Source organism: Mauremys reevesii, linkage group 1, assembly GCF_016161935.1.
Source record: "Mauremys reevesii isolate NIE-2019 linkage group 1, ASM1616193v1, whole genome shotgun sequence".
NCBI classification, from domain to species: Eukaryota; Metazoa; Chordata; order Testudines; family Geoemydidae; genus Mauremys; species Mauremys reevesii.
In genome coordinates this window covers 19,509,275-19,529,663 of record NC_052623.1, presented here as the reverse complement: position 1 = coordinate 19,529,663, position 20,389 = coordinate 19,509,275, and the positions used below count along the sequence as shown (strand labels likewise).

At 46.0% G+C, this 20,389-nt stretch overlaps 1 protein-coding gene across 5 annotated transcripts in view; it reads left to right on the top strand.

The window, feature by feature from the left end:
• Nucleotides 1-20,389, top strand: part of WNT11 (Wnt family member 11) — a 33,539-nt gene that overhangs the window by 4,922 nt on the left and 8,228 nt on the right. For 4 of the 5 annotated variants that reach the window (XM_039518670.1, XM_039518567.1, XM_039518609.1 and 1 more), the window contains 3 exons: nt 11,196-11,431; nt 11,932-12,209; nt 15,136-15,428. In XM_039518670.1, the coding sequence (XP_039374604.1) occupies nt 11,196-11,431; nt 11,932-12,209; nt 15,136-15,428 (807 nt within the window). Of the gene's footprint in view, nt 1-11,195; nt 11,432-11,931; nt 12,210-15,135; nt 15,429-20,389 lie in introns of those variants that run through there. The other variant, XM_039518783.1, reaches the window with a different exon arrangement.

The following is a 20,389-nucleotide window of genomic DNA, read 5'->3' as shown; positions in this document are numbered from 1 at the left end:
GCACTGTGTGGGGGGTGGGAGAGCACAAACTAGGAGTGATAGGGCAGGCTGTTAAGATAATGCTGCCAATCTCTAGCCAAAGGGAATAGCTGACAGATAACATGTTTTTTGTGAACCCTTTACCCTTAGGATTTTGAGAGCAGAGACTGACTGTAAACCAACTAGAGTTGTAACGTCTGGATTGGGTTTCCCCGCAGTGTAATAGCCTGGCTCAGTGTGCAAACAGCAACAGATCATTGACATATTTCTCCACTTAAATAAACAATCAATTAGCGGATTATCACAAAACAAACAAACAAACCCCTAGAACAGTCGTCTGGTTTCACCCTCTATGTGGCTGGTGAACCAGCTCTTGGTTTTTATAGAATGTAAGACCATGCAGAGATTAAATGATGCAGGTTAGGCCCGAATGATCTTTTGTAAAATGAAATTCAATGAAATTGTTGCCAGGTTAATAGTCTGTATTCAGAAGATAAGATGTTTGAGGCTGGGTGTTTGTGGTTACTGCACTGGATGGGGACTCGGTAGAGCGGGGTTCAATTCTTGGCTCTGCCACAGGCAACTCAGTTAGTTTCTGTGCCTCAGTTCCCCACCTGTAAAATGGAGCTAATAATCTTTTCCTTTTCCCATCCTTTTGTCTTGTCTATTTAGACTGTAAGCTCTTCAGTGAAGAGACTGACTCTTGCTACATGTATGCACACAGGCTAACACAATCGGGCTCCAGTCCCAGGGGGGCCTTAGGCATGATTGTAATGCAACTAAAATTCAGGGTGCAATAATACATATTCATATTGAAAATTAGGTTTTAATAGTATCAAACGTCACTTATCTATGTAGTATGACTGGCTCACTGCTTACTAAGGCCCCGATTAACCACTTAAGCACGTCCTTAACTTTAAGCTTTGACTGTCAATGGTAATCCTTATGTGCTTAACATTAAGTGATCTGCCAAAGCAATACACCCATCAATTGCATTGGGAGTGTTACCCGAGAAAAGAGTGTGGAGCGAGTGCTGAAATCAGCCCTCGGAAAGGCAAGATTTTAGGTTGGTTTCAGGGAAGTTCCCTTGCAGCACTATAATCAGATCAACACACCAGGAAGCCTCCAGGGGTCTGAAATAGCTCTGCCCGAAAAAAAAGGCTTTCAGGATTTATGTTAAACTTTTAGTTAGTGGGGGAGGAAAAAAATCGATCTAAAGAATGGCCTTTCCCCACCAAATGTGTCCCCCTATCTGAATATTAGTACGGAAGATGAAAGTTAAGATTAAAGTGACATTTGAAGTATGAACTACATCCAGGTGCTCTGCTGTGTGCCAGTCACGCCTGTTCAAAACCCGGTGGAAATCTGCACTAACTGTCTGAGTGCACTTTTCATAAGTGGAAGGCAGCCATCTGCGATTTTAGAAAGAACTATTTTTTTTTAATTTAAGTTATTTTCACTCTCCTTCTTCACACACACACACATACACCCCTTAAAAAGAACAGGAGTATTTGTGACACCTTGGAGACTAACAAATTTATTTCAGCATAAGCTTTCGTGAGCTACAGTCCACTTCATCGGATGCATAGAATGGAACATATAGTAAGGAGATGTATATACGCATACAGAGAACATGAAAAGGTGGGAGTTGCTCTACTCACTCAAAGAGGCTAATTAATTAAGATGAACAATTATCAGCAGGAGAAAAAATCGTTAGTAGTGATAATCAGGATGGCCCATTTCAGACAAGAAGGTGTGAGGATACTTAACATGGGGAAACAGATTCAATGTGTGTAATGGCTCAGCCATTCCCAGTCTTAGGATGGGGCAATTTGTGCTCGGTTATGCTGGTGTAACTCCATGGAGTCACTCCTGATTTACACTGGTGTCAATGTGAATTGTTTTGGACCTAAAGGGCCACTGCCAGTGGGATTTCTGTCTGCATAGTGACAGCAGGGCTGAGCCCTAAATTACTTGGAGTCGATTTTGGTTGTGCATTTTGATTTAAAATGTGATGTAAGGGGGTTTTTGGTAAACTATTTAGAGCTTCTATGCTCTGTTTGTACATCTGTAAATTAAAAAAAGCAAGAAAGAGGAAAATGCAATAGAATATGAAAGGTAGCTATTTATTTTCAATTATTCTAATTATATTTATGGGTACTGTGGGCTAGATACTCAGATGGCATATATCAGTACAGGTCCACTGACTTGGGGTTCTGCCCTTTTACACCAATTGAGGATCTGGTCCTATATGTATAAAGCCAGGACCTTGCAGAACAGTTACTTGCATGAGAAACTTTGTGCTTGGGAGTAGACCCATTGACCTCAAGAGGATTACTCGTGTGTGTAAAGCTATTTACACCAGCGTGGGTGTTTACAGGATCAGATCTTTAATTACTGTGCAGCCTTTTCAGAAACTGTTATAAACCCATAGGTTGTATGCAGTGTTGTTGTAGCCATGTTGGTCCCAGGATATTAGGGAGAGAAGGTGGGGGAGGTAATATCTTTCATTGGACCAACTTCTGTTAGTGAGACAGACAAGCTTTCAGGCTTACACAGAGCTGTTAGCTTGTCTCTCTCGCCAATAGAAGTTGGTCCATTAAAAGATATTACCTCACCCACCTTGTCTCTCTAATACACCCCACAGGGAAATTTTGTTTTATGAATTTGTTTTGCCCCATAGATTCTTTAGACTGAGGGAAGGTTGTTGTTTTTTGTTTTTTTGCAAAAGAAGATGTCCTCATCAGAGAAGCTGTGTGCATTGTCTTGCCGAGTATCTGGCCCACAGTACCCATAAATATAATTAGAATAATTTAAAATAAATAGCTACCTTTCATGTTCTATTGCATTTTTTTTTAATTTACAGATGTACAAATGTAGCATAGAAGCCCTAACTATATGAACGATCTGCGAGAGCACGAGTTGCAAGGGGCCATCCTGCACCAGGGCTTTATTGACATGATTTGTGATCAAGCCTTGCAATTTTTCCAGGGAAGTGTGAGAGGTGCCTAAGGGGCACCAATTTGCAGGCAAGCTACTTGTTCATGACTACGACAAGTGAGGGGAACACTAGAGGGCGCTCTGTGCAACTGCACATGTTGCATTGCACAGGCTTAAGACGGGTAACTCTCACAAATGCATTGAACAAGGTGCACTGAGTCTGCTGAAAGCGGCAAAACATATCACTCACGTTTCCGAATTAGAACATTCACCCTTGTGTGAGAATTAAGCGGTGTCTAGCCTTTGCGTTGTGCCTCTGCTGAGGGGTGAATTTCACCCTAATGAAAGAACTAGTAGAGAGGCCTCATCCTGGGTTCATTTTGCAGGTGACACTTGCGCTGAAATCAGGGCTTGCAAAACAGCTGCAGATTCAGGCTCAACCATATTTTCTTCTTAATGGGTGTGATGTTTAAATAGGCTCTTTCCAACCTGTTCACTGGAGAGACTAATTTCCACACGGTATATGGAGTTGTTGTGACACAAAGATGTGTTTTGTTGGCATTGCGACTTACTAAGTTCTCTGAGGTTTTCTCTTACAAAGACCTGTTTTCACACTCTCCTGTTATCTCTGACTAATTTATCCCTGACTCAAGCTCCCTGGTATCCCACGTTTGAGTTTATTTAAAATGTTGTTGCCTTGGGCCTGATTCTGCAGTCCTAACTCCTATACAACTCTCAGGGTAAAATCCGGCTCCCATCAAAGTCAGTGGCAAAACTCCCATTGGTTTCAGTGGGGCCAGACTGAGTACAAGTAAGGACTGCAGGATCGGGCCCTTTCCATCAGCTGCAAACAGGTTAGTTTAATCACCTTTCAGGATTTTCAGATGAACATTTCCTTCAAGAGAAAAGGTCAGGGGGGTGGGGGGAGAATTTTGTTCTTCCTCTCAGTGAGCCTGAATCTCTCCTCCCACTGATGTAAATCAGCAGTAGCTCTGCTGTGGTATAAGCGAGGGGAGAATCAGGACCGTTGATGCCAGTGAGTGAGTTGCATGGGGGAAAAACTATAGGATCAGGCCCTCGGAGGGAGTTTTGTTTTGAAGTTTTCTCTTCCCTTTTTATCTGTGAAACTGCAACTGGGACAGTTGATTTAAACCAAAGCCAGAGAGCCATCTCTCAGAACCTCCTCTTTGCCGTGCTTAGAACTTTCAAAAACAAAACCACCAACCTTAATCTTCCTGAAATCCAGTTAAGATAGAACGATTTAAATAAAATTACACTGGGAGTGTGTGTGGGAGAGGGGTGAAGGGTGCATCAAAGTTCAGCAAAGGAGGGCTGGTGATTTTGACTGGCTATCACTTAAAACGTTTAACCCGAAGGAACAAAGAGTTCATAGATTCAAAGGCCAGAAGGGACCATTGTGATCATTTAGCCTGACCGCCTGCATCACATAGGCCAAACAACCTCACCCAGTAATCTCTGAATCAAGCCCATAATTTGTGTTTGAGGCTGACCTACATAGTACGTCTTTTGGTAACATCTCTGGTCTTGACTTAAAGACTGCAAGTGAAGGAGAAGCCACCGTGTCCCTCGGCACGTTGTTGCAATGGGTAAATGAATACCGAAGCTTTTTCAGACAGACAAGTGGCATTTATAGAGTAAAAAATAAAATGAAGAAAAACCCTGAAGTGAAACCTTACAATAAGAAGTGCCTTCCAACCTGGAGCCAAGTTTGCCACTGAAAGCACAAGTCCATCGGCTTCAAATCCAAGTCCCCTCTGAAGTTACTGCCAGCTGTGAATTGGCGGATCTATTGCAGAGAAGGGCCAGTGTGGCTTTGTCAAATTTTGTTTAGCTGCCCAGGTATCCACAGGGCTCTAAAATATCCTAAAGTATGTGAAAGGATATTCCATTCCTCCTTTCCGCGCAGGTTCTCCCTGGAGAGCATTCCCCCATTCCTACAATCCAGGAAAACATGGCTGTGCAGAATCTGTACCAGGGCTGTCGATTTAAACCAAACCCAGAACCTCCTCTTTGCCATGCTTAAGAGAACTCTAAAAAACAAAACCACCAACCTTAATCTTCTAGAAATCCACTTAAAATATAAAGATTTAAACAAAATTAGAACAGAGGTGTGAGGATGGGAGTGGGGGGATTGTGCAACAACCTTCAACAAAGGAGGGATGAAGATTTTGTACTGGATATAGAGCCTGATCCTGAAAAAACCTTACTCATGTGAGTAGCTCTTTGTCATGCAAGTAGTGCCAGGGGATGAAGGATTGTGCCCATGCTTCCCAAAGCATTAAATACTGTAGCTTATTCATATTTTCAAATAGATTTATTAAAACTGTCCAAGATAATTAAAAGAATAAACAAATGTCATGATCTGAGCATGCATCATATTTCCCCTGTAATTATGTTTATGGTTTTCTGTCAGTAGCCATAACTTCAACTGAAAGCCTTAGTATGTTTTATTTAAGGCTGAATAAATTTGGTTTGAAACCTGTTTATTTAAAGGGAAGGGTTGAATAAAAAACCCAAACCCTCAGGCCTCCTCAGCATCCTGGAGAATGAAGGGTTGTTTAGGGGAGTAAAGGGAAGGGCAGCTAGAGTGATGAAATTGTGAAAAGTGACACTTATAAAAGAAAACGCCCCATGCTCTGGATTCTCAGTGCAAGTCCACGTGGGAGAATGGGGGGGGGAATAGTGGCTGCGTCGCAGTCTCATGCCCCTCCAATTCTCGGGCCATCCCCTGGTGTGAATCCCAGCATTCTGAAGGCTGCGTTAATCTGGGCCACCTGCCCACAAGAGACTGTCGCAACCTCTGGGATTACATGGGGTGCAGGGAAATTCCATCCAGGCCCCTTTTCTCCAGCTATTCTCCCTCTGCCAGCAGCTGGGGTAGGGGTGGAGGAGGAGCTCCTATGGCGATTCCCTGCCACCAAAGACTCCCCCTATGCAGTGGGGGCAGGGCCGGCTCCAGGGTTTTTGCACCCCCAAGCGGCAGGAAAAAAAAAAAAGGCAAAAAAAAGCCGCGATCGGCGGCAGCTCCACCGCGCCGCTTTCTTCTTCGGCGGCAATTCGGCGGCAGGTCCTTCCCTCCGAGAGGGACTGAGGGACTCGCCGCCGAAGAGCCCGACCTGCTGCCCCTTCCCCTTGGCCATCCCAAGCACCTGCTTACTCAGCTGGTGCCTGGAGCCAGCCCTGAGTGGGGGCTCCTCTTAGGACCAGGCAAGGTGGGTTTTGTTTCTTTGGGCCTCCCTTACCTCACAGTGTAGACCGGGGCGTGAGGTAATATCTGTCACCCAACGAGGAGCTCTGTGTAGCTCGAAAGCTTGTTTCTCTCACCAGCAGGAGTTGGTCCAGTGAAAGATACTGCCTCACCCACGTTGTCTCTCTAATATGCTGGGACCGACACAGCTACAACAACATGGCAAACAAGCGTCCTTCTAAGGCACAGCCGGCCTTTCCACCAGTGACACCAACTGTCATTGTAAATGGGCAGGGTACGGAGCATAAAATGTCAGTGATGCTATGAAATAGCCCGCTGATGCGTCGTTTCTGGAGTTATTTAAAATTAGATTGGTTGGGGACAAACCACTTGTGGCTGCGCAGTAGAGATCATCCAAACCTGCGGTGTCCGAGACTCACTAGATCAGGGTTTCTCAACCCATGGATCAGGACCCAAAATTGGGTCGCCAGAATGTTTCAGAGGGTTGTGTGGTGGCTCCTGTCCCATGGGGCTGGCTGCTGGACTCACCTCCCTGCATCCTGCAGTCTCTGGGGTCCCCGTGCCACTCAGGTCTGGCCCAGCCATCATCATGACAGGCCAACTTTGACTGAGTGGCACTGCGACTCCCTGGGCCAGGTCACAACTGCACTCACACAAATTTGGTCCAGTCAGGGGCGGAGCCAAACCTGAGCAGGGCTGCAACCCCGGAGGTTGCAACGCCCAAAGCAGAGAGCCGTGCCCAGCCAGCCCCATAGCACAGGAACTGCAGGAGCCGCCAGAGTGGGGTGAGTGCTGGGATGCCAACCGAAGACACCCCATGGCCTTCACCCCCAGGCTGTTTACTGGGTCACAAGAGGCCAAAACTAGTGTGAGATTCAGATCACACCTAATTATAAATACAACAAAGGTGATGGCTGCTTGGGATGCAGTATAGTCCAAGCAGCAAAATAAACAAACGTATTGGGTACATCTACACTGCGGAAAAACTCTGTGGCAGCGAGTCTCAGAGCCCAGGTCAACTGACTTGGGCTCGAGGAGCTGGTGGTTCGGAGCTAAAAATAGCGGTGTAGACATTCCTGCTCAGGCTGAAGATCCTCCAAAGATCCTGTGAGATCCTCCCCCTCCCTCCAGCCCAAGTGGGAACATCTACACCGCTATTTCCAGCCCCATAGCATGAGCCCTACAAGCCTGAGTCAGTTGACTTGGTCTCTGAGACTCGTTGCCTTGTGGGTTTGTTTGTTTTTTGGGAGGGGTGTGTGTTTTGTTTCGGGTTTTTTGCAATGTAGACGTACCCGGCCATAAACATTTACAAATGGGTCCTGGCCCCAGAAAGGTTGAGAACCATTGCACTAGATGACCTAACATGTCTCTTGCATCCCTAATCGACATGATTTATAAATATGTATTTCATTCTTTGCAAGTGTCTCCAATAAATCTGAGTTTTCTTTTCCATCTCCATTACTCTCTTCATTTTCCTCCTGACGCTCAGAGATGTTTCCCATTATAAATTCTCATATGCTAAGGCATGAAGCTCAAGCGTGAGAGATGTTCACAAAATAGATTTCTGCGTCCTGTGTTTTATTCATGGCCGGCTCCCTAGAGCGCGGCTTACTCAACAAGAAACAGCGATTGCCTCCAATTGCTGAATTCCTCTCTTTGGATTTATAATGCAGCCCTCTCTCTTTGCCTTCTTGCAAATCCTTCCACTCTTCCTAGTTTATTTACTGCACAGTCACTTTGGAACATTTTATCCATAAAATTCACCATCAGTATCAGCAAGCATTTCGCTATGAGCCCTCTGTTCATATCACTCCCTTCCACTGCACCATTAGCACTGACATAACCTGTGATGCTTTCCAGCCATCTCTCCTTTGTTTTCCCTTCATCTTCTGCTGGGCCTTCCCTGGGCTGCAACATTTCTTCCTCTAAGTGACCTCAATTTCTGTTGGCTGGGTCCCTGAAATGCTCTAGCTTCCTTTCCATATAAACATCTTGCTTTATTCCACATTGTTGCATAATACTCACTCATGTGGCTTCTTCCCTGCTGGTGCTAATCCCACTTTATCTGGAGCAATGCCATATTTCAGCAGGCTCCTTTCATGTCTCCGTGGTCCTGTTTTCCCAGCCATATCAAGCAACAGATCAAATCCGTTCTAAGTTGTCCCAACCTGAACTTTAGCATTTCAGACACACCTGTTTTCTCTCTAAATGAATCCAACCTTCCATGCCCAGTCTCTGGAGGGCAGTTGGGACAGTCTAGGCTTGCAGAACTCCTTTACTTTATCAGACTTACCGGGTACGTCTACATTGCAAAAAACCCCAAACAAAACACACACCCCTCCCAAAAAACAAACAAATAAACAAACAAACCCACAAGGCAACGAGTCTCAGAGACCAAGTCAACTGACTCAGGCTTGTAGAGCTCATGCTATGGGGCTAGAAATAGCAGTGTAGATGTTCCCACTTGGGCTGGAGTGAGGGGGAGGATCTCACAGGAACTTTGGAGGATCTTCAGCCTGAGCAGGAATGTCTACACCGCTATTTTTAGCTCCGAACCACCAGCTCCTCGAGCCCAAGTCAGTTGACCTGGGCTCTGAGACTCGCTGCCACAGAGTTTTTCCACAGTGTAGATGTACCCAATATGTTTGTTTATTTTGCTGCTTGGACTATACTGCATCCCAAGCAGTCATCACCTTTGTTATATTTCTGATTAGGTGTGATCTGAATCTCACACTAGTTTTGGCCTCTTGCCTAACTAGCTTTTCAGTCAGTTCCTGAGAATTGCTGATAAACATTCTGGGTCAAATTTTCAAGAGTTTTGGATGCCAAACTTTAGACGCCAAGAGGCAGATCTTTTGTTGATGGATCTGGTCCCAAGGGCCTGATTTTCCAAGTTACTAAGCACCTGCAGCTCTAATTGACTTTAACTCTGGATCTACCTGTGCCAGTCATCAGACAGGGCAGTTCCCTCCTTATAAGTAGTTTATATGCTTATAATGAGGTGATGTATTATCTTCCCAGCTGACAGGCCATATCAGTTGTGTCAACCCCTGGTTACCTAGTTCCATATAGAATGGAATCATAGAATGTCAGGGTTGGAAGGGACCTCAGGAGGTCATCTAGTCCAACCCCCTGCTCAAAGCAGGACCAATCACCAGACAGAGTTTTGCCCCAGATCCCTAAGTGTAAGGATTGAACTCTCAACCCTGAGTTTAGTAGGCCAATGCTCAAACCACTGAGCTCATATCACTCAGTATGATGCACAGGTAACAGGAAATTCCTCCTCCTCCTGCCAGCTCATGAGGAGCAATGAGATTATTTTCCAGAGCTGCAGGTAGGGGCGTTATAGACGAAACCTGATAATGAAGAGCATGGTGAAAACCGACCAGGGATTTCTGCAAAGCACTCTGCTTGGGGCTTACCCTTGTAAAGCAGGCAGAAGTTTCAAGTGATGCAGAATGCTATCTATCAACCATAGGTACTTATCTGGCCTTCCTTGCAATAGTATCTGAGCGCCTCACATTCTTTAATGTATTTATCTGCACAACATCCCTGTGAGGTGGGGCACTGCTGTTCTCCACAGTGAGGGAACTGGAACACAGGAAAGCTAAACTCCCAGCCCCAGGGCACAAAGGAAGTTGGTGACAAACAGGGAATTTAAGACATTGTTTGGGTTTTCGGGTTCGGTTCATCTCATAGTTGCGGTAAGGGGCAGAGATTCAAATGTGGATATGAATTCCCCAAAGGTGGGCGTGAGAGTGCGGAGCAAAGAGCAAGTGTTGTGGTTTGGACCCATCTCTCAATCTGATTTGGGTGTTTTGTTTAAGTTGTGAATCACTTACCTGCGGTAGCAGTAAATAAAATAAATGTGCCTATTAATCAACTAAACTCACCTAGGAGGACAGGGTGGTGTAGAATGAAACTGAAAGGCAACATACTAAATACGGAGAGAAGGAAATATGTTTTACGGCAGCATATCGCCATCCTGTGCAGGATTGTTCACTGGTTAATGACGCAGTGAGTTATAAACTAGTTTCATGATCAGGAAGAATACTTACAACTGCACTAGGTAGATCATAAAGATACAAAGGCAGCCATATTCTGTTCTTCAGCTGACCACCTGTGGGTGGCTAGGGAAGAATCACATGCCCAAAGATGCTGCATGGCATAATCAGTTCCCTTGTTTTCCTTTCACTTGATACATCAAATGTTGGCAACTGCGGGAGGAAGGCTACCAGAGTAGGTGGGCCAGTGGTCTATGGTGTATTGTTGCCTTCTATGTTGCTTTTATGGTAATGTTTGCGTTGGTGTTTTTGGACTAGCTCTCAACTTTCTCCAGCATCTTGCCTTTCCAGTACTGTCATTTTGCTGTTGCACCAGATTTTTGAAGATATTGATACTCACTTATCTAAGTGTAATGGTAGTTACAGGTGGAGCGGTTTGCTTTAATTCAATGGTGAAGCATCTGTTTTGGAAACTCGATAAGTTTTTTTCTAGGCTAAGCAGCGGATTTTTTCCCCTGTAATTACATACTTGGACATTTAGCATAATCCTTTGCGGGTGTGTGAGATGGATTCTGAATGCAGAACACTTATGGTGCCTATGTAGCTTGCTTTCTTAAAGCCAAAGGAAGATCTAGCTATACGTTATGGAGCTGATGGGTCATTTGCTAAGTGTTTGGGAGATCCTTGCACTAGCACACGGAAAATAGCTGTGTGGAGTCAGGCTAGCCACCTGAGCTCAGATCCAGGGGCTAGGGTTGGCTTGAGCTTGACTGGCTAGTGTGAGCCCCTCTACAGAAGTCTGTCTGCACAGGCTGAGAAGCTGGCTCCCAGCTGCCGGGTAGGCATGCCCAAAAGAATTCCCAAAGCATCTATGTTGTTCGATCCATGTGGCATTCCGAGAGCCTTTGGATGGATTGAAATGTTTTCCTTAGTTAAAAAGGAGGGAGGGGGTACGGTGTGTCAAAGGCAAAGTGTTTGCAGGTGGTTCTTTGCCAAATGGAAGGTTAACTTTCTAATGGCTTTGGTGACGTTTTTGTTCCCAGAGCTTTGTCCAAGACTCCCCCCGTCCTTGCTCTGAATCAGACCCAGCACTGCAAGCAGCTAGAAGGCCTGGTCGTGTCCCAAGTGCAGCTGTGTCGCAGCAACCTGGAGCTCATGCAAACCATCATCCAGGCCGCCCGGGAAGTGATAAAGACGTGCCGTAGAACTTTTGCCGACATGCGGTGGAACTGCTCCTCCATTGAGCTGGCACCCAACTACCTGCTGGATTTGGAGAGAGGTAACGGTCAGCGCTGGGTTTGCCGGGCTCAGGGAGAAGTGAGTCAGAGGTGTGTGGGGGGAGGCAAGTTTTACCGTGCTATGCAGAGGGGCTGGGACCCTCGTTATATGCAGAGAAGGAACTTCATATCTTTCCTGTTCTGCACACAGGCCTATCCTGCGCTCCTCACTGGAGTAACACCCTCACATAGGGCCAGACCAAACCTTGTGCTGGCCTCACCCATATCCCTCCCACACCCCCTATGAAACATGCCCTCAGGCCAGCCTGCCCAGCTACCTCCTTCTGTGCTGCTTGGGTTGCTCGCTCATAAAGCCGAAGCTCCAAGGTCCTCCTGTGTAGCACCAAGTTTGGGTTGCACGGCAGAAAAGATTCCAGCCGCGCTTCTCTACTCTGCGTGTTTGAGACGTGTCTTCTCTGAGGCGGGGCTGTGCAGGCCTCTCTATGGAAGATACCCAGCATGTTGGCATCAGTGGCTGAGTTGCAGTTCTTCTGTCTTGCAGGTACAAGGGAGTCAGCCTTTGTGTATGCCCTCTCTGCCGCAGCCATCAGCCACACCATCGCCAGGGCCTGCACCACCGGGGACCTCCCTGGCTGCTCCTGCGGTCCCATCCCAGGTGAGACACCTGGACCTGGGTATCGATGGGGAGGATGTGCTGACAACCTCAACTATGGTCTTGTCATGGGGTCCAAATTTTCAGATGCTCCCATGAAGATGAAAAAATCAGGATCACAAGCCCATAAGCTGATGCATCTGCACAACAGTGAAGTAGGGAGACAGGTAACAAACCAAAGAGAGCTACTGTCATTGTACAATCCTCTGTAGTGGTTGATGGCTTTGTGAAAGTTCAGTGTCTCTACCAGCTAGCTACGGAAGCAGGCCTTTCCCCAGAGCCCGCTAAACTCCTTTGGCCTGTATAAGCATTGACGATATAATTCAGTCTCTAGAAATGTAAATTCCTTTAAGTACTCATGGACATGAGCAGCAGAGAGAGAGGTGTGGTCATGTATCCTAGGCTGAGCACCGGGAACTCCTGAAGTCTCAGTTTTGCCCTGGACTGTCTGTATAAAGTACTTATGTGACCCCTGTTACCATAGTGTCGGAGCGCCTCACAATCTTTAATGAATTTATCCTCACAACACTCTGGGAGATAGGGCAGTGCTGTTCTCCCCATTGTCCAGCTGGGGAACTGAGGCACAGAGAGACTAAGTGACTTGCCCAAGGTCACACAGGAAGTCTGTGGCAGAGCAGGGTTTTCAGTCCAGCTCTCCCAAGTCCCAGAGTAGTGTCCTAATGATTGGATCATCCTTCCTCTCCCACTGGGGTCTCCTTCCTCTCCCTTTGTGAGCCTGGTGCATCACCTAACCTTTCTGCCTCAGTTTCTTCATTTGGATGACAGATGGGTTGGGAAGCATGGGCACAGGACTGGGTGTCAGGAGGTCCTGAGATCTAATCCTGGCTCTGCCACTGACTCACTGTGTGACCTTGGCCAGGCCACTTCCCTTCCCTTTCTCAGTTTCATCATCCGTAATGTGAGGATGATGTTTCCCTGGGATGTGTTGTGTGAACTAATTAATGTCTGTGAAGTCCTTTGCCCATGTGAAGTGCCATGTAAATGGTAAGGAGCACTAGCTGTACGCTGAATCAGTACAGCCAGTAGGGTGGATGCCTTTAAATTGTTGTGTCAGTGATGAGTACAGGGTCTAAGGGCTTGTCTACACTTAAGCAGCAGTGGCGCCACTGTAGTGCTTCAGTGAAGACACTACCAAATAGGTACCCCACCTCCCTGAGAGGCAGTAGCTTTCTCCCATCCACCTGGTGCTGTCTATCCTGGGGCTTAGGTTCGTGTAGCTGCATCGCCAAGGGGTGTCAATTTTTCACCCCTTCCCGAGCAGCGGAGTTATACCGACCTAATTTCCCAGTGTAGACCAGGCCTAAGTGAGCCCAGGGATTAGTTTTCTCCAATAAAAATTAACTTGCAAAGTAACCATTACCATGAATGTGGCGCTTTGCAGATGTTAACAAACGAGTCCCCTCAACAGCCTTCTGCAAATGGAGAAATGGTTTCAGAGAGATTGGAGGGGAAACCCGGCTCCTGTCCCTGTGGCTGCAGAAGTTCCCTTCCAGTGGATTCCACTGCTCGAGAGGAGGCTGGATGCCTGGCTGCTTCAAGGGTGCACATCTGCTTTTCGTGGGGTGGAGCTCAGCTCCTCCAGGGATCCCTGTGCTGCAGGGCTCAGTGGGTGGGGGATAGTCAGGAGCAAAGCTGGTAGATCTGCCATTACTCAGATTCTCCTGTCCTCTCTCTCCCCTGCGGGCGGCTCTGGCGGCTGCTCCAGCCACTGTGCTGGGACAGTCTGTGTGGCGCACCTGCATAGCCATTCAGGGTACATCTACACTGTATTGTAAACCTGGGTCCATGGGACCTCCACCCGTGGACTCGTTTCCGAGCCCACACTTGAACGTCCACACTGCATTGTAAACCTGGACTTACCATTGCTGCCCCAGGTTTCCCAGCCATACAGTGCATCCACATTGCACTACACAGGGGCGGCTCCAGGCCCCAGCACGCCTTCGGCAGCTTGCCTGCGGAGGGGCCGCTGGTCCCGCGGCTTCGGCGGACCTCTCGCAGGCGTGTCTGCGGACCCTCTGCAGGCAAGCCGCCGAAGGCAGCCTGCCTGCCATGCTTGGGGCAGCAAAATGCCTTCAGCCGCCTCTGGCACTACACAGACCTTCTGTCTCGAGTCTGGGGACCCGAGTCACAGTGGCACTCAGGCTCGGACCCACTCCCCTGCCAGGGTCCTAGAACCCGGGTCCTGAGTGCTGGTTGACCCAACACTGATTTGTGTGTGGACAAGAATTAGACTTGAGCTCAAACCTGAGTCAGAGCCCCAGCTGAGTGTGCAGTGTAGCCTTATCCACTGTGGCTGGGGGAGAAACGTCCTCTTTCCCTCCCCTGCATGTTTTCCAGATGGCTAGCCCAGCCACTCCCGCTAGTGCCAGCCCTAAAATTTGCCCCTGAGAGACTTGTCCATGGCCACACAGGGAGTCACTGTATCCGGAGTTCACAGCACTGCACCACATCTCTCTTTCTATTAGCTCCTTAATGTCTCAATTCTAAAGGTTAAGCCCCATGGCAAATTCTTGACTGGTGTAAAGGGACACGGCTCTGTTGATTCCCACCCTCAGAGAATCTTTCCTATTGCCTTCAGGGAATTACGCAAACTGCAAAATCAAAGGAAACGATATAATGCATAATATAGCAGTTCTGTATTAGAGATAATGTGGAGATATGGTCATTGCTGAATAAATCAAAGCTTTGAAATCTACATTATCAAATGTATAAATATGCTGAAGGCACAAATTTCATATTGATTATTTGCAAATTACTTCAACTTCCAGCTCCTCAGGAGTTTAAACGATGTGTCCAGCACTGTGGGAATATGATAGAAAACTGTGGCACTGCTCTGTGCACTGCCTTAACAGGTGCCACAATAAAAATAATACCCAGGCTGACAGCAATCTTCAAGCTGTGAGCTGTGTTTCACTTTGCACAGTAGGTACTTTACTTTGCACAGTAGGTACCAGAGTAGTGAATGCTCTTTACTGCAATCCAGTTAAGACATTAATTCCTTAGCAATTCTGTGGGAGATTTAAGTAAAGAGAAGGTCACTTCATAACTCGTTGTTGTTGTTTTTTTCCATAGGCCCTGAAAGCCTCTCTTGAAATGAAATGTAAGTGTCATGGAGTTTCTGGTTCCTGTTCTATCAAGACCTGCTGGAAGGGTCTTCAAGAACTGAGAGACATCGCACAGGACCTCAAAAACAAGTATTTGTCGGCCACAAAGGTGGTACACCGACCCATGGGCACACGCAAGCAATTAGTACCAAAGGATATTGACATCAGGCCAGTTAAAGAGACAGAGCTGATTTACCTGCAAAGCTCGCCTGACTTCTGCATGAAGAATGAAAAAGTGGGATCACATGGGACACAAGACAGGTAAAGACTCACAAGTCAGATTTGAATTGTACTCTTCTGTTTTCAGCTGGTGCATAGAAGCAGTGATGTGAGCGTGAACATCTCTGTGCAGGTGGCATTTACTATTGGGGATGGTTGGAGTGCCACTCGCTGGGCTAATGTCAGCCATGGAAACTGGCAATATGGTGCACAGCTGCCCAAGTCTTTAATGTACTGGAGCAGCCAATGGGAACTACAGCTCCCAGCATGCAGCGCTCCAACTGGATGATAGATGTGCACAGTCTGGATCTAGCGCCAAACTGCCTTCAAGTTCATGGTTGGTCAGATCCAGGGTTTTGGTTCTGACCCATCTCAAACCTTGATCCATGCCGAGGGCTGTTTGGGATAAAATGGGATAATGTCTGCTGGGATCTGTAGTCTCTGCAGGATTGAAGTTGAAGGCAGCTACAACAGATTTATTTTATGCAAAGGGCTCTTGGAATGTAGACTCCCACCCCTGTGTTATTTGACTTATTTACTGAAATGCCACAGGACTGTAACGGAATGAACTTGTCTCTTGGGAAATTGACGATGATCAAGCCCCGACTTAATGGTTCGCTAAGCCCCTCTTATCTGCTCTAGACAATTATAACTCATGTGGGAACTGCAGAGATGTTGAGCTATATTGCCAAGTCTCTCGGGTTTTTGATTCCACCTTTTTTGTTTTGAAAAATCTCAGCGTGACCTGTGTTTAGCTGCTGTTTGTGCTTTCATGGAGGCACTGCAGGATCCCTTTACTACTAATGACTTAGCACCATCAGTGCTGTTCAAATTTCCATCAGGCACAGTGGAGTGCTTGGTCCTTCCTACTCACTCCACATAAATTCTATGCTACTGGAGTCTGAGTACTGGTAAATGAGTGGCAACACCTTAGCCAGATACCATGCACCCTGTGTGTGTATCCAGAGTGCTGTGGGAAATGGTGTTAGTCACTCCACAGGAATATTATTTCTGCTGAGCCAGACATGAAGCAAGACCCCAGTAGGAGGTTATAAAATATGTGCTGCAGGGGGTGCTGTCTTTCGGATGAGACATGAGAACTGAAGACCTGACAACTTGTACCCATTCAAGATCCCTTTATTTAAGAGTGCTATCCTGGCTAGATTCCAGTCTGGATAATTACATTCTGCCGATCTCAGTCCTCGTTAAAGACCATAATCCTCTTCACTCCCTGTCCTGGCCTGTTGTGTAGTATTGCTGTGCATGCTTACACAATTGCAACATTCCCACTCACAGGCACCTGAACCTGTATAAACACAAGATGTGTGTCTCTTTTGGCCAGGGCAACAGTCTATTTACTCAAGGAACACCATTGTTGATGGTGGTGGGCACATCACTGTGTATTGTGTAGCTGGTCCAGAGGGATTCAGTAGAAAGAAATGCTACTGTAACAGACACTAAATAAATTATATCCATATATCCTGCCGGTACACGGGCATCATATTGCAGAAGGGAGGAGACTACAGGGGAAATACACATCTGGGCATTGGGAGACATTCGTTGTATAATGGCTCGTCTCTCCAGAACCAGGGTAATTCCCTAGCACCCAGAACAATTCTGCAATGGCCTGCTGGAGACCAGAAGATGCTTAGGTAACGCACATCTTAGAAAAGATCTGTCTGATTTTCTGATACTTTACCGTAACTAGCTTTTCATATTGCCAGCTGGAACGGAAAGTTATAGCCAAGGACTGGAGGCCCATGTTCTAGAGAGCTCACAGAGTTCCAGAAAAGGTACCTTATCCAAGCAATGCTGCATGGCAGACCACATCTACCTTTTCCAAGCTCGGGTGCAAGGTTTCATATACTCCTCAGGTTGAAGATGGATGATGTAGTTGCGGTTGGTCCTGCTTTGAGCAGGGGGTTGGACTAGATGACCTCCTGAGGTCCCTTCCAACCCTGATATTCTATGATTCTATGATTCTAGTAATTAGCAAGTGAGGAAGGGATCAAGCAAGGGCTATTGTCATGAGTCCAGTAACAGCAGGGAATGTGAGTATGGAAGAAGAGGATCCACTGGAAATGACATTGGTTGAGGATGCAAAGGGCCAAGGTGGTAAGGCAGGAAGGAGGTGATGACTTTTGAAGGGAGCCCAGTAAAGCGATACCCTTTGTTCACAGACAGGGCAAGGTCGGTGTTGACTCAGAGGCAGGTGGGAGGAGGACAGAAATAGGCTGCGGTGTTGACTTGTAGGTGTAGCATGTGCTAAGTAGTATCATCAGCTGACTGTGCATATATAAAATAATGTTCACAGTTGTTAGTCGCTGCTTCTGCAGAAGAAGCCCTGTGTCTCAGAACTCAGATATGCAAAGTACCATGTAACAGAGGCTTTGCTCTAGCAGCATGGTTTCTATGTTAAATTAGCAAAGGAAATAGATATAAAATCCCCACAGTGCATTTCCAGATCAGTGCTGTTCCCCTTGGGGGTTGCAGTAGCTAATCCAGACCACTTTTTTTTCAGTTTTTCCTTTCAAAGAGAACACTTTTAATATCTTCTAAATATGGTGGCCCCATTCCAGCCTGGCATGTAACTGAGAGATAGTGCCTAGTGACAGAGATGAGGAGAAAGAAGCAAAAACCAGTTGCTGTTATGTCCAGGATATATATATAGTTTGCATTTACTACACAAAGGTGTATAACATTCATTTGGAAATATCCCAAACAGGATTTATTTGATAAATAGGGTCCCAAAGGCATCTTAATATTTTATTCCTTCTACACTTTAACTTTCAGGAGATCTCGCTATTTCCTTCAAGCCTGATTTTTTGAAGGAACTTGAAAATGAATGTAACTAAAAGGAATTTCAATGAAGTCCCTCCGCCTGTTTCCCATCTCCTCCGCACCTACCCACTCTCACTCACTTTTTGGCCTCTTTTCTGGCCACTAGAACAAGAAAAATGTTTCCCTTCAGCGGTGCTGCCAGCAGCGCTCCATGGATCAACAGACAGGAGGTGTTATAATCCCACTGCAGCCAGGGCATCCTCTCCCTTACCTCACACCCCTCCATCACACACAGTCCATCCTGATGACCAAGCACATCACACCCCCTTTCCAGCTACAAACCGAGAGAACGCCAGCCTGAAGTTTTTTTGGCAGATAGTTTTTCAGATCTGCTGGCTACATTTAAAAGTGCATGGAGGAGACAGGCACGCTGCAGCTCCCTTGACAAGTAAGGCCTGCATTCTGTGTTCCCTCTTGTTATTTTAGATTGCATTACGTGAGCTCATTCCCAAACCCTTAACCCAAGATATATTTGCTAATTGTGCTGCTAACTTTGAGAGTCTAGTGAAATTAACAAGGCAAAGCAGAAAGAAAGGGGGAAAAAGGGAAATAAAACCATCCCATGATGTACGGTGCTTTTTAAACAATCTAATTTTCATAAAACTCCAGTAAGTGCAGAATTCATGAGGAATCTTTTTTTTTAAATTGGATCATTAGTTTTCAATATAAAAAGGAGGGAGGGACTTTTCTGGCTCGCGTGGAAAAAGACGGGGACTTTAATGTCCTGTGAATCAGAACAAGTTTTGATCATGTAAAAGGAGAGGTTTATAGCCCAAGTTCTACTGTGCTGAATATTGGATTTCATTATATACTGTAGGGAACAATACTGCACTGGCTGGCAGGTGGATGGAGTGAATAGTCCCGTAGATCTCTCACTGCTACAATTATCTAGTTACCCCTCCCATTGCTTACACTAATCATGGAGTTTGGGGAGTGGCAGGGGAATCAAGTTTCTTTGTAGCAGAGCTGTGTGAAATGTTTCACTTCAAACTGAGCCCAGGATTAATCAAAAGATTTTCAATGAAAGTTTAGACCTTATTTTGAATGAACCTGGGATCATTTGTAAGTCAAACTGGGCTATTTTATGTTTTTATGTTGAAACTAGAAATGGCGTTGGATCAAAACCCACAGAATTCAAACCTCATTCCAAACCTGAGCTCTGAACCCTCCCAGACCTTTGAAGTGTACAAAATCTGGAGCAGGGTCTGAATTTTGCAGCTTGATTCCATTTCTGTTAACAACTGTCTTGCAGTGGATCAGTGTTCTTATCAACGTAAGACAGAGCTAGGGTGACCAGACAGTAAGTGTGAAAAATTGGGACGGGGGTGGGGGGGTAATAGGAGTCTATATAAGAAAAGCATCCCAAAATCGGGACTGTCCCTATAAAATCAGGACATCTGGTCACCCTAGACAGAGCATATTAATCTATGTATCACTGCCACATTTTTTATATAAAAGAAAAATACTCTTGAGAGAAAATAAATATCCAGAGAAGCTGATGAATCCTGATGAAGCAGGTCCCCGAATTTATGACTGTCAATAACTAGAACAAATTGAACCACAGAGTAAGATGGTTTAAAATTTCGGGGTGTTCTTGTGAGACAACACTCTATAACGTATCTTCAATGAGGTATTTCAGAAAATTCATCATCAGTTTCAAATAAAAGATAAATTATACCAGATTATGAAACTGAGATCCAGTCTGTGAGAAAAGAGGCAAAGGAATTCACTTTTGTTATCATTAGGATCCAGTGTATCATATTTCAAATATTGGTTTAAGTCCCATCAGAAAGCGACTGAAAGAGAAATGTTGCCACGTACACAGAATTCTTGTACTGCTAGAATCACACAAAGATTAGTGAGCTGTTTATTACTGATCTGTCCCGGAACAGTCTTGGAGCCCAGCGGATGCCACTTCTCTTTGCCGAGGGAGAGGTTTCTGGGCAGCAGAAAATCATTCTGCAGTTTTCTGGAGGCTAACCAGTAGGGCTGGTTGAATGCTGAAAACAGGGCCCAGGAGGGTTCTCTTGAATTCTGAGTGAGTAGCTGTTTGGTTCGGTCACATTTGTGTCTCTTGCCATCCCGCTGTTCATGAACATTAGCGCAAACAAGGTTTTCTTGTTTGGGGAATGGCTGTTTCTAGAACAAGCACCAGCATTTGC